The 15,180-nt window shown below is 39.7% G+C and overlaps 1 protein-coding gene across 1 annotated transcript in view; it reads left to right on the forward strand.

Annotated features, from left to right (window-relative positions):
* LOC114651767 (hepatocyte growth factor activator) overlaps positions 1-15,180 on the forward strand; it is an 88,724-nt gene that overhangs the window by 12,181 nt on the left and 61,363 nt on the right. The window contains exons 2-3 of the mRNA XM_028801723.2: positions 2,903-2,975; positions 8,987-9,083. Of these exons, the coding sequence (XP_028657556.1) occupies positions 2,903-2,975; positions 8,987-9,083 (170 nt within the window). The remainder of the gene's footprint in view (positions 1-2,902; positions 2,976-8,986; positions 9,084-15,180) is intronic.

Consider the following 15,180-nt stretch of genomic DNA (forward strand, 5'->3'; position numbering starts at 1 on the left):
ATCCTGTTTGCAAACTAATCTAATAGTCCATGCTAGCAGTGAGAATATTTTCCTACCTGACTTATTTAACACTCTGCTCTTCAGATTTAGCTAAGATAGTTAACTTACAGGGGCGTCAAAGACTATACCATATCTTAGTAACTACGAGAATCTGACATTGTATTGAAAGTAAGCAAACACAATATGCATTTAACATTAAACATTAGCTTTCTAAGATTGATTCTTACAGATACGGAATTATCAGCTGAGGACAAGCCAATGGCGTGAGTTTTGCCAACTGTGTTAGTTACAGGACAGTTAATGTGTTTATGACAAGTAAATAAATGAATGTGTTTATAAAAGAAGATAGAGACTCAGCTTTCCGTTACAAAAGTGTGTCTCGACAGTTTAGACAGGGCCTACCCTGACACTTCAGTAGCAGCAAAGTTTACTGCTGACTTTACATTCTAAAGGCTTTTCATAAGAGAGGAGCTGAGATACTGGGGCGGAGTGGTGGCTCTGAGGCTAAGGATCTGCGCTGGTATCCCGAAGGTTGCCGGTTCGAATCCCCGTCACTGCCAAAAGAGATCCTACTCTGCTGGGCCCTTGAGCAAGGCCCTTAACCTGTAATTGCTCCAGGGGCGCTGTACAATGGCTGACCCTGCGCTCTGACCCCAAGGGGTATGCGAAAACTAACAAATTCCTAATACAAGAAATTGTATAAGGCGAAATAAAAGAAACAAAAAAAAAAATACTAACAGTCAGATTCCTGCAGAATTTCAATAACGATTTTTGTGAGCCTGAAGCAACCAGGAGAAGATTTTGACACATGAAATGGTAGTCAAAAGACAAGCAAAGGTCACAGTACTAGAGAAGCCAAAACGTGAACAGTTAAAACAAAAATCAGATTGAGAAGAGCCAAAACACAAAATCCTAATGTCCGGGCGTGCTTGGTAAGAAGGCTGAATAAAGATCAAAAAGGTTTTTTAGATCCCCTTGGGATAACATAATGTGCAATTTCTGCCACATTTATATTGTAGGTTCCGTTATGTTGCCAATATGACAATAGAGGAAACATTACCTTTAAAACAGTCTTGCATAAATAAAGAAAACGAATGAAAATGAACTTTTCAATTGCAAATCCAAATATGAAAATATTGACAGAATTGAAATTCTCATGATTAAAACCCTCAAAATAAAACAGTTTTAGATTTTAGACCTAAAAACTTCAGATATAGCTGTGCCAGACGCAAGCCACGGCTTCATAATGAGTCTAATTTTGGGCACAATACCTCGTCCACAAAGCAGAAAGTACAATAATTTGTCTTCATTCCCTCTTTTTGCACCCCAGGTAGGCTTCATCCTTCTCCACTTCCAATTCTGACTCTCCTGGGTGAGATGGAAGGCTCCCGTTTAAGGCAGACATGGGAGAGCTTCTGACACATCAGGTGCCGTAACCAGGAAGACCCTCTGAGTCAGATGGAACCTCCAGATGGCAAGGCAGCCTCCACCCAACAGCACCCCTAGCATCACCCATGGACCCCAATAGGGCTGCCCTCCAGAACTACAGTTCCCATGCAGCCCTGCAGCTGTCCAAAAGGGAGCCATGCTTCCTTGGAACCCATGGTCCCTGGAGGCAGTCTCCCCATGTTTGTCCATTATGTTGGAATCCTTATTGGAAAAGGAAGCAGTGATCATCCCCACCAGGATGCCCACACATCCATATGTTCCATCTATTGTTAGGGCCTCCTAGGCGGGTAAGGGAAGATTGTCTACCCCAGCCGGAATGACACAATATAAAACCAAATGTTAACACTAAAGGTAGAAATCAGCTTGTACATGGTTCAGGGTCACTTGTCTTATCAGTTTGTATTAAAAATGTTAAATAAAAGAAAACAGTAAAGTAGACGGATACGTAGATGCCTTAGAGTCATCAAAATCTGTACTGATGGACTAAACTGATGATTTGGCAAATCTGTTAAAACTAATCTTTAGTGTAAATAAATGTAACAAGTTTCCCAAGGGAGTCAAACATATTAGACTGGTACTAAGAACATAGTAAGGGCTCGGAGATGTAAAGTGGGCCTAAAAGAAACAAGTGTGTGAATGCAGGAGTCGCTGCAACCAGGCAGCGGTGTTAGGAAGACAAATGGGATGTTGGGTGATGTAGCACATTGTGCCGAGTACAAGTCAAAATTGTTGGGGTTCTTCAGCTGTATGATGCACTCTGGGGGCCTTCTGTGTGTGATTACAAAGAGATGAAGGACCAGAGAAGAGTAAGAAGGTTTGATTTAAGGATGGCCTATGAGGAATGTTCAAAGGGTGGGGCTACTTGCTGCTTTAAAGTCAGAACATCATGAAAATTAATGTATTTAACACAAATGTTACGTTATTGTATCAAGTTGCCGTACCTTCTAGTCTACTTGAAAATAGTAGCGTCGGGTCCATTATATTTCAGATTTCTTTTTGGAAGTCATGTCATTTTCTAATCCACTTATTCCAGAACAGGGCCATGGGGTTGGAGGTTGGAACCTATGCCCTCTAGCACAGTGTGCAAGGCAGGAACAAACCATGGACAGGGCGCCAGTCCATCGCAGTCTTTTTGGAAGTAGTAAATGAAAAGCTCATGGTAATTTTTCCTAACTAAACACGTTGTTTTAATCCCAATTTTTTTCTTTTCATCCAGTACACCAGTTTTCTTCCCATATCTCATAAATAACATATGTTATGTTAACTGGCTGTGACATGAGTGTGTGTAAGCGAAACTCCATCCAGGGTTGGCTTCTTAGCTGGCCCTGATACGGTGGGATGTGCTCACAACCCTGAACTGGTCTAAGCTGGTTTGAGAACAGTATGTTCATGTCATTTTAGTGTTTGACGTCTGTCTTTCCAGCCTAATCCATTATCTATCCATCTGTTTTAGATAATAGCTACACCAGGACATGTGATTGCATCATCCAGATCTAAACTTGGTGAACAAACAAAACATCAGACAGGTAAGCAGCCTTTTTGATTTAACCATTTTATGGCCCTAACAGTGCTTAAATATGGAAAATGATGGGGACTGCTGTAATTTATACTGTAGTAAGGAAACCTTTAGTGGAGTAATAAAAACTGAACTTATGTTTCTGAGCTCAGCCTGAGACACACCACACTTTCGCTCACTTTACAACATTCATAAATGTGAATAAGGTCTTTAGTAAATTAAACTCATGTGGGGTGTAAACTATGAACTTTTGGACATTGTTATTTATTGTTCAAAAAGAGTCATCAAGAAATCACAGGTTGAGTTCAAATTCTATATTTTATTTAAGCTATTTCTTTTTTTTTTAATTTTATTGATTTTATTGGAATCATTCCATACAAATAGATCAATTTTTACAAAAAATAGGATTGAAAACAAATCAACCCCCACCCCTGAGAAAGAGAGCATGGCCAATGGAGTAAAACTTAAAGCTTGTAAAAATAAATAAATTGATTAGTTTAATAGGTGGATAAAGATAAATGGAGAAGAAAAAGAAATTGGAAGAGAATCTGCTTCCTCAGTGCTTTAAGAGCTTATTCTAAAATATTATTGATTAGATCCTGTCAGGTTTCGAAAAAGTTCTGCACAGATCCTCTAACTGAGAATTTGATTTTTTCCAATTTCAAATAATATAAAACATCAATTACCCACTGACTTAAAAGAGGAGAGTTAGGATTCTTCCAGTTTAGCAAGATAAGTCTGCGTGCCAAAAGTGTAGTGAAGGCAATCACAGTTTGTTTGTCCTTCTCCACTTTAAACCCATCTGGAAGAACACCAAACACAGCTGTTAATGGGTTAGGAGGGATTGTGATACCAAGGCTGTCTGAGAGGCACTTAAAAATTTTTGTCCAGAATGATGTTAATTTGGTGCAGGCCCAGAACATGTGACCTCGTGAGGCTGGAACTTGATTGCAGCATTCGCAGGTTGGATCTTGCCCTGGAAACATTTTGGACAGTTTTAAGCGAGACAGATGTGCTCGATATATAATTTTGAGTTGAATAATTGTAGGGCGGCATGGTGGCGCAGTGGGTAGCACTGCTGCCTCGCAGTAAGGAGACCTGGGTTTGCTTCCCAGGTCCTCCCTGCGTGGAGTTTGGATGTTCTCCCCGTGTCTGCATGGGTTTCCTTCGGGTGCTCCGGTCTCCTCTCATAGTCCAAAGACATGCAGGTTAGGTGCATTGGTGATTCTAAACTGTCCCTAGTATGTTGTGGGTGTACAGTTAGATCCATAAATATCTGGACAGAGACAACTTTTTTCTAATTTTGGTTCTGTACATTACCACAATGAATTTTAAATGAAACAACTCAGATGCAGTTGAAGTGCAGACTTTCAGCTTTAATTCAGTGGGGTGAACAAAACGATTGCACAAAAATGTGAGGCAACTAAAGCATTTTTTTAACACAATCCCTGCATTTCAGTGGCTGAAAAGTAATTGGACAATTGACTCAAAGGCTATTTCATGGGCAGGTGTGTGCAAGTCCGTCGTTATGTCATTATCAATTAAGCAGATAAAAGGCCTGGAGTTGATTTGAGGTGTGGTGCTTGCATGTGGAAGATTTTGATGTGAACAGACAACATGCAGTCAAAGGAGCTCTCCATGCAGGTGAAAGAAGCCATCCTTAAGCTGCGAAAACAAAAAACCCATCCGAGAAATTGCTACAATATTACAAGTGGCAAAATCTACAGTTTAGTACATCCTGAGAAAGAAGGCAAGCACTGGTGAACTCAGCAACGCAAAAAGATCTGGATGTCCACGAAAGACAACAGTGATGGATGATTGCAGAATCATTACCATGGTGAAGAGAAACCCCTTCACAACAGCTAACCAAGTGAACAACACTCTCCAGGGGGTAGGCGTATCGATATCCAAGTCTACCATAAAGAGAAGACTGCATGAAAGTAAATACAGAGGGTGCACTGCAAGGTGCAAGCCACTCATACACCTCAAGAATAGAAAGGCTAGATTGGACTTTGCTAAAGAACATCTAAAAAAGCCAGCACAGTTCTGGAAAAACATTCTTTGGACAGATGAAACCAAGATCAACCTCTACCAGAATGATGGCAAGAAAAAGGTATGGAGAAGGCGTGGAACAGCTCATTATCGAAATCATACCACATCATCTGTAAAACACGGTGGAGGCAGTGTGATGGCTTGGGCGTGCATGGCTGCCAGTGGCACTGGGACACTAGTGTTTATTGATGATGTGACACAGGACAGAAGCAGACAAATGAATTCTGAGGTGTTCAGAGACATACTGTCTACTCAAATCCAGCTAAATGCAGTCAAATTGATTTGGCGGCGTTTCATGATACAGACGGACAATGGCCCAAAACATACAGCCAAAGCAACCCAGGAGTTTATTAAAGCAAAGAAGTGGAAAATTCTTGAATGGCCAAGTCAGTCACCTGATCTTAACCCAATTGAGCATGCATTTCACTTGTTGAAGACTAAACTTCAGACAGAAAGGCCCACAAACAAACAGCAACTGAAAGCCGCTGCAGTAAAGGCCTGGCAGAGCATTAAAAAGGAGGAAACCCAGCATCTGGTGATGTCCATGAGTTCAAGACTTCAGGCTGTCATTGCCAGCAAAGGGTTTTCAACCAAGTATTAGAAACGAACATTTTATTTCCAGTTATTTCATTTGTCCAATTACTTTTGAGCCCCTGAAATGAAGGGATTGTGTTAAAAAAATGCTTTAGTTGCCTCACATTTTTATGCAATCGTTTTGTTCACCCTGCATCTGAGTTGTTTCATTTAAAATTCATTGTGGTAATGTACAGAACCAAAATTAGAAAAAAGTTGTCTCTGTCCAAATATTTATGGACCTAACTGTATGCATATGCGTGCCCTGCGGTGGGCTGGCGCCCTGCCTGGGGTTTGTTTCCTGCCTTGTGCCCTGTGTTGGCTGGGATTGGCTCCAGCAGACCCTCGTGACCCTGTAGTTAGGATATAGTAGGCTGGATGATGGATGGATGGATGGATGGATGGATGGATGGATGGATGGATGGATGGATAATTGTATGCTTTGCGCATATGGAGCTCGAATGAATTCTCTGCATTGCTACCTTTCACTTCTTTTCTGATATGTTGAGGGAGAGATCCTTTTCCCATTGTCCTCTTGGATCTTTGAAAGGGAGGAACTGTAAAATAATTGTATATATTGCAGAAATGCTGAGTCCTCAAAACTGAGCAATATTTTTTCCAGCATAGAGGAAGGTGGGAGATGAGGAAAATCGCACTTTCTTCATCCTTCTGGCTAGGACTTTGGAGAGTATCTTAACATCATTATTCAGAAGTGAAATTGGTCTGTATGATGCACATTGTAATAAGTCCTTATTTTGTTTAGGAAAGACGGTGATTAACGCTTGGCAAAAAGTTTGAGGTAGAATTTGATTGTCTCTAACTTCTGTAAATGTTGCAATAAGAGGGGAGCTAGCTGAGTGGAGAATTTCTTATAAAATTCGACAGGGAAGCCATCAGGGCCTGCTGCTTTCCCACTCTGAAGTGACTTTATAGCATCTAGTAATTCTGATAGCGCCAGAGGTTTATCCAATTCCTCTGCACTGAGAGTATCTATTTGTGGTATCTCTAATGCATCCAGAAATGCATTAGATTGTGTGTTGTCTTCTTTAAACTCAGTAGAATATAAGGATTTATAGTAGTCTCTAAAAGTGTGCATTATATTTTTATGGTCAATGATTTTATCTCCATTTGTGTTGGTGATTGCTGGGATTGCATTGCAAACTTCTTGCTTGTGGATTTGTTGAGCTAAGAGCTTATTAGCTTTCTCTCCGTGTTCATAGTAATGATGTCTTGATTTAAAAATGAGTTGTTCAGTTTCTTTAGTTTTTAAGAGGTTGAGCTCTGAATGCAGAGCCTGCCTTTTCCTATGAAGAACCTCACTTGGACACCTGCCATGTTCTTCATCTATTCTAGTAATTTCGCTGGTTAGCTCTGATACATTCTTGGTTTCTAATTTATTTCTGTGGGAAAGATATGAAATAATCTGTCCTCTTAAGAAGGCCTTTAGAGTTTCCCAGAGTATTCCTGCAGAGAACTTTGAGGATGTATTTGTCTCTAGAAAGAAACTGATTTGTTTTGATATAAATTCTATACCGTTCCCGTCTGCTAATAGAAGTGGGTTAAGACACTGTCTGCGAGATGAGTATGTGGGGCATAATGATTTTATCTCCAAGATCAGAGGGGCATGGTCAGAAATAACAACAGCGTCATACTTGCAGGATTTAATCGCAGGCAAGAAGTTATTATCTATAAAGAAATAATCAATTCTTGAGTAGCAATGATGCACTTGTGAGTAGAAGGAATATGTTCTTGAGTTTGAGTTTAGAAACCTCCAGGGGTCTGATAAGTTGTGGTCAGTTAAAAACTGTGTAATTGTCTTTGCAGTGTTAGATGTCATCACCCCTGTGACAGGAGACCTATCTAAGAGTGGATTTAAAATATAATTAAAGTCCCCAGCCATTATAATTTTATGAGTTTTCACATTGGGAATGGATGCAAATAGATTTTACATGAATTCCCTATCATCAACATTGGGTGCATAAACATTTATCAAAATCACTTTACAGTTAAATAAATTACCCATGACAATCACATATCTCCCTTCAGAATCAGATATTGAATCTGATACTACAAATGAGACTGTTCTATGTATAAGAATTCCCACACCTCTAGTTTTCTTTGTAAAACTGGAATGGAACATTTGGCCAGTCCAGTCTTTTTGCAGCTGGAACTGATCCTTGCTTAATAAGTGGGTCTCCTGTAAAAATACTATTATAGCATTTAGACCTGTTAGGTGAGAGAATACTTTCTTTCTCTTTAATTCGTGATTCAGGCCTTTAACATTCCAGCTCACAAAATCAACTGTCCCATCATGGAGACATTGATTCTGAATTTTTGATGTCATTTTGTAGTCTTAACTGGAAGTGAGACAACGTTAACCTTAATTTCCAGTTTTCCCACGAGTTATTGTCATGTAGCCTATTGTTACGGTGGTAATTATAAGGATTAAAAGGACAGATTAGATATAGCTTGCTCTCTTTCTCTCCCCCCCTTATCCCCCCTCTCCCCCCATTTAGCCTCCCCACGTGAGGCTGGACCACACTTCACAAATTCCCAGTCCTCTGACATACCTAGACACAGAGCACGTCCAAAACAAAACAAGCCCCCCAGCAGCGGCGTTTGAGGATTAAAAAGTAGAGATATCTATTGCCAAAAAAGTCTAAATACTATATGCATAAAATATAATCTTCAACAGTCTTGAAATATTAAGATAATAAACCCAGGGAATGGTGTTAAAAAGTGGCCCTGGATAAGCATATTAAACCCTAATGCAATAATAACAATAAACCAAGGGTATGATGTTAAACAGTCTCCTTTAGAATAGTAAAAAGAAAAAAAAAAAAACAAACAAAAAAACAAACCAGTTTAATTTCTTCCACACATACGCGTATGATTGTAATTAAAACATAAACAGAAAGCTAAAAATTTAAGCTATTTCACCAAGTTTGTACTGCACATTTTAATACTGCAAATATATTTTTGTAAAAAGATGGTGCAGTGGTAAGCTCTCATAGATCCAGCATCCAGAGTTTGAATCCCCTCTCTGGTTGCTGCTGGTATGGCGCTTTCAACTTCTTCCCAAGTCTGGGTGGGTTTTCCTCCCACATCACAAAGACTTGAACGTCGAGTCAATCAGGGATTCGAACCTGGCCTTTGTGGACTGGGTGCCCCGCTGCTTGCTGGGATAGGCTATGTCCTTATTGCAAGGCTCAATTGGGATTAAAAGAGTTTGAGGATCCCATGTTGCTACAGGGGGCACACAAAAATGCCACTTTGGAGACCCACTCTGGTTTTAGCAGCAGCAGGGGAAGCTAGCAGGGTTTTCTCCCTGTGAGAGAAAAAAATGTGCAAATAAGATCATTCTTCTGATTTTTTGTGCTTTAAATTTGCCCTCAGTTTTGACTGAAGATGGAAAAGTTTGTAAATTTCCTTTCCGGTATGGTGGCTCTGTACATCATCGCTGCATATCCAACTTATTCTCATCAAGACCATGGTAAGCTACCATTTATTTATTGTGCACAAACTGGTGAATTACTCCTTTCCTGAATATTATACAGTATTTTATAGGATTATAATGAGTATTATAACACTATTAATTATTTTAGATACTTTTTATAGCTCGTAACAAATGTAAAACTTGGGCTGTTGTTTAAAACAAAGCAGCTTTAAAAATGTTCTTTTCATGAAATTTCCAACAAAAATGTTGATCACACCTTTAATCAAAAGTATATACGTATGTATTCACGATTACCATATAGTGTTTATGAGGTCACCAGAGGTAAAGTGGCAGTATGGAGTAGATCCCACAAAAAAGGCCCAGATGAGAGGGAATACCACACTGGGAGCCTGAAAACTCACCTGACGTCAGAAGAGAGGCGCAGGAATGATTGTTGTAGATATGAAGTGCAGTGAAATTCTACCTTGACTGCACTATCAAACATGCAACTTGTCACCTCTCTCTAGCGCCACAATTAGTGTGTGTGATTACCTAACCTTGAAACATCTGCCTTCTTATCTGAAATATATTGTATAATATATATATATTAAAAAAATACTTTTTAAAAACCACACTTAAGTTAAAAAGTGTACTAAAATGTAAAAAATAAGTCTCTCATACATCACTCATAAAATAAAAGCATGGGCGCTTTTGCTATGATTTTATTGATTGATGAAAAGCACCCACGCTTTTATTTTATGAGTGATGTATGGGAGACTTATTTTTTACTTTTTAGTACACTTTTTAACTTAATTTAAGCATGGTTTTTAAAAAGTATTTTTTATATATATTATTTTCAACTATTTAGTCTTGGGTTTGTTTTAGTATAATTTTATAATCAATATTTTAACACTTCCTTTAATATTTCTATCTGTTACTAGCGCCATCTATTGGTGAAATTTTTAACTATTCTTCATATGAAAATTTCATTTCTTAATTAATATGGATTAGTTGATCAATTAGTGAAACTGATTATTGATTCATGTATTGTCATCGGAAGTGAGTAAGTGCAAAATTTCAGGTCATTTGGATAATAGGAAGTGGGTTAAATATCGATTACAAGATTTATACCAGACAACAAACAGGTGAAGTTAAAGGAAGCGTGGTAATAAAAAGTCCATGGGGAGTAGCTGCTGAGGAAAGAAGAAGCAAGAGGAAACGAAAAAAGCAAAGATAAAAAAAAAACAAACAGACAACTACGTTTTTAACAGGAAGAAAAACGTGAGGCGCAAAGGCTTTGCAAAAAGCGAAATACAACTAATAGAGAGGATTCCACACAAGAGGGTCCTAACAGGTTTATTATCCTTTTTGAAAACAGCCACAAAAATAAGTCAAGTCAATTGGGATTTATTATCATACCATCTATACTCTGACCTGGGTATACAATGGTGTAAAGATAGATTTCTGAGAGCCACAGTGTAATATTTAAACAATAAATATGACCATATAACAATTGAGAGGGGTGAATAATTTTACATAGGGGAACGTAGAACAAGGAACAACATTTGCACAAATTAGCATCATATGAAAAACAGAGATCAGTGATGACAGAAGATGAACAAGGAATGCAAAACAGCTCAATAATTAGGTAGGAGCTTAAGATAAGGGTGAAAACACAGGAATGGCCTGACTGCTCATGGGATGAAGCTGTTGTTCAGTCTGGTAGTGTTGGTCCATAGACTCCAATACCTTCTACCAGATGGAAGCAGGGAAAAGAGATTTTGGGAAGGCTGGGAGTTTATCCCCCAAAATGCTGAAGGATATATAGATGCAATGTTTTATGAATATGTCCTTGAAGGAAGGTAGAAAAGTCCTGATGATGATCTCCGCAGTGTTTACTATCCATTGTATAGACTTGGGATGAGACACATTACAGTTGCCATACCAGACAGCAGTGTGGCTGGTCAGGATGTGTTCAACGGTGCCCCTGTAAATTGTGGTAAAGAAATGATGTGGAAAGCTTGCCCTCTTCAGCTGGCATAGAGTCACTGATGTGCTTTCATGGTCAAGGAGGAGGTGTACTGATAAATCGAAGAAGGTCCTCCACCTGTTGCACACCAAGGAATTTGGTGCTTTCCACTCTATCCACAACAAAACACATCGTGTAAAGTGGAGTGTGGGCAGAGTGAGTCTTCCTGAAGTCCACGATCATCTCTTTAGTATTATTAACATTAAGAGGCAGGTTTCTACTCTTGCTCCAGTCTACCAGCTGCTCCACTTCCATTCTGTACTCTTGTCTCACAAGGGGGCTCCACCCCCTGCTCGCTTCGCTCGCCTACCCCTGGCGTTTTGAACCCGTGCCCGCTGGGTAGCCACATGTGAGGATGACGCACGTTTAATACGGAGAGCTTGCCCGTGTCACTCTGGGGCTCTCCACTGTTAACACGGAGCCCTGTACATACCTGATTATATTTTCCCTTTTTCGAGTAATAATTTTCATTTGTTTGCGATACTGTGATGTTTATCGTAATGTTAATAATGCATAACTGTAATGTGATTCACCTATGCCGTATAGATTGGATGTGTGAAGATGACGTATGTTTAATACGGAGCATTCGCCCGTGTCACTGTGGGTCTCTCCACTGTTAATACGAAGCTCTTTCCGAACTATTATGCGGTGCATTGTGGAGCACTGCGGACTCTGTAGTGTTTCCTGTTTCACTTCGTATATTGTTTAGTCGAGCTGTTTCTTTTTGGAGGAGTCTCTGCCTGGTTTGCGTCATTTCAGATGCACGTTGTAGGCAATTGCGTTCATTAATTATATCCAGGCAGGCGCGAGTTTGTATCTCGGTCACTCGAGCTGTGTCATGTTGAACCCGTGCCTGCTTTGCTTATGCAGTTTGAGACGCGCGTTGTAGGAGTCCATGTTCATTAGATCTACGCATTAGTGCCACTCACAATATGGCGGCCACACCTGCGCATTCTGTATTATGTCGGTTCTTACCATGCTGTGTAGGCGCATTTGCCTTTTGTACTTTACTGGGCTTTGTGACGCCCGATGTAGGCGCCTGAACCTTCAGGGTCCGTATCCACTGTGTGGTGTGGACGTTTAACTGTTGTTGGTTCTGCCTTTATATTCTGTATCTTGGTGTGCATGTATTTAGTGCCTAGGTGTTTTTGTAGCTGTTGCATTCCAGGTTTCATCATCTGTAACCCGCTCTCCATGTGTTCTTCCCCGTTCTTTAATCCCTTTATGAAGTTTTACTTTGTTTCGTACTCTGTGTTTTATTTCTGGCCTCGCTTTATCCTGCTTGCGGCATGTCAGACGGTTCGTAGTCTCTTTCGTTTTACTGTGGGGAGTGGGGCTTTGTTTTGTAACCTGCTCTCTGTGTGTTTGTCCCTGTTCTTTAACCTCTTTATGAGGTTTTACTTTGTTTCCTACTCTGACGGTTCGTAGTTTCTCCCGTTTTGCTCTGTTGCGGGGCAGGGGGGCTTTGTGTGGTGCTTGCGCACTATGTCTTTTGCGTCCACGGGCACGACCCTGCGTCCATATCCGGTTTACCATTCTCGTTTAGTAATATGGATAGTCATTGCTTATGAGACCCACTACCGTTGTGTCACTGGCAAACTTGATAATGCTACTGAATCTATCTGTCGCTGCACAGTCATGGGTTAGCAAGGTGATGTGGGCACAGCACGTAGCCCAGGGGGACACCAGTGCTAGAGATGTTATTGTCCATGCCGACTGTCTGTGATTTTTCTATCAGGAAATTCAAAATCCAATTATGAAGAGAAGAACTGAAGCCCAGCAGTCTCAGCTTCCCTATCAGGTTCCCCATGTTTCCCTGTACAATGAAATTCTTTCTTCGCTGTCCACACCAAATGACAAAACCAACGTATAAAGATAAAAATAAATAATAAGTAGCAGATAGATAATAAGTAACAGAGGCAGCATAAAGTATAAAAACAGAATAGAAGTATAAAGTGTAATGTGCTGGTACGTGTGTGATGGACAAGTCAAATACAGTTGTGTGAGGTAGATAGAATGAGGTGGTAGGTGAGGTGTGATAGTACTGAATGCTGAACTGAAGTCAGTCAACAGCATTCTGACATACTGTAGATGTTTTTCTTGTCCAGGTGAAGATCATGTGATTCAGGGAGTCATCTTTTCATGTGCCCCATGACCAGCCTGTCAAAGCACTTTGTGGTAATGGATGTGAGTGCTACAGAGTGATAGTTTGTCCCATATCTAGGATAGAGAGTGTCCTGTGCTGCCATTTTAAATAATGATGGCATGATAATGATACATGTAGTGCTGCTGCATATCCCATGGTTGCAAAAACAATTGAAGCAACATAAAATTAGAATGCTTGTTATACAAAGTATCACTGCAAAGGTGGTTTTACGTGACATCATCATTATAATTACAAAATAATAACAATAATCACATAAACAAAGGACAGCAATGAAAAAAAATCCCTAAAAAGTAACGCTAAACCTCATTATGACAACACCTTTTTGCCGGTGTGTGGAGTGAGGGTCTGCTAGGGAACTCTGCCTTGGGGAAAACAGTGAAAGTGCAGGAGAGTGGATCATATACAGGAAATACTGGAGACACTTCCAGGATATTAGAAGGCAGGTGATCCAGGAGATGCCAGGAGTTACTGCTCCACTATGTGGGTGGGAGAGAGGAGACAGTAAGACCTCTGCATCATTAAAGGTGAGATCATTGAGATTAACAGGAGGCCAGCAGTCTTACACCCAGCCACTGTGCTGTTGAAATTGTTAAAAGGGTACAAATTAGATAAGCTGATAAACTTTTCACTTATTTGAATTCTTGAGTAAAAAGAGATCATATACTGACAACAATTAAATAGAACTGAGGAACTTACACTTTTTAGACACAACTTAAAATTGTACCATCGTGCCAATGGACAGTCCAAGTGAAATGCTCCTGGCTCTGCTTCATATAATTTTTTGAGAGCACCAGTGAAGCAAAATGTTGAATAAGAACTGCAAATCTGCATGATTTTTCAATCTCGTACAAATGCATTATTTTAAAAATTTTTTTTATTTTTTTTTACCTACAGATCAGAGCTTCCCATCCCTCTACTACCTACAGCACTTTGTCCCACTGTATTGTCTGAATCAATACACTTTATCAGCGAGACTTGTTCATTTTATACACTCCCAAATTCTTCCTTTTTATTTGGTCAATACAAATGTCCTTCAAAGTAAATAGAGAATGTGATCAGTGTAATAACACGCTGTCTCTGGAAGATCACGGACAGTTTGTAGACAGATAGTTTGACAAACAAATTGATCGCTGCTTTGTTAGGAGAACATGTGCATATTTTGTCAAATAAAAAGTAACAAACACATCCACTGCTCTACCATGATGACACTGCAAAACAGCAATACATTGAAGAAATAGGTTTTAAAGTAAAGGTACAGCAAAATAAAGAAAAATTTCAGTTGATGTGGATTTGTATGTTTTCCTCATATCTAAATGGTTCTTCTCTGGGTACTCCATTTTTAACTCCTCCACCTCCCAAGTCAGGCTTATTAGAGGAACATGAGGTGTAGGTGGGCCCTATGTTGGTCTGGAGCCTCCATCTAGAGTAGGCTTTTGCCTGGTGTTCAGTGCTGCCAGAAACCAATGGCCCTGAATTAGCTTAAAATGGTTTGTGGATATTATAAAGCTTTGTATGTGGTATTGTGGAAAAACTTCCTTCTGTTTTCAAAGAAGTCATTCATGGGATTCTTTATTTGCACATAGATATGCACAAATGTCTCTCAGTTTATGGAGTGATCCATTAATTAAACAGTTCGATTGCTTTTATACTTTTTTACTACCTTACCTCATCTAATACATCATGTCATCTGACTCTTACAGTAATATGCATAGCTTAATTATTTCATCCAATCAACTGGTGCCACCAGTATCTTGTGACTCCTTTTGACTCTCCCATTTACCTGAATGTTGCTTTGCTAATTGGGGTGATTTGAGAATTGTACTATTGATCTTAGCATTGCTTCAAAGGTAGGGTATTTGGGTTTTCCCACTAGTTTATCCTCACTTTCTAGAGGGGTGTTGGTTACTCATTTACCTCATTCTAACCTTGGAAAATCAAGCTGGTGGTTCCTCTGAGAT

Source organism: Erpetoichthys calabaricus, chromosome 5 (genome assembly GCF_900747795.2).
Source record: "Erpetoichthys calabaricus chromosome 5, fErpCal1.3, whole genome shotgun sequence".
In the NCBI taxonomy this organism is placed as follows: Eukaryota; Metazoa; Chordata; class Cladistia; order Polypteriformes; family Polypteridae; genus Erpetoichthys; species Erpetoichthys calabaricus.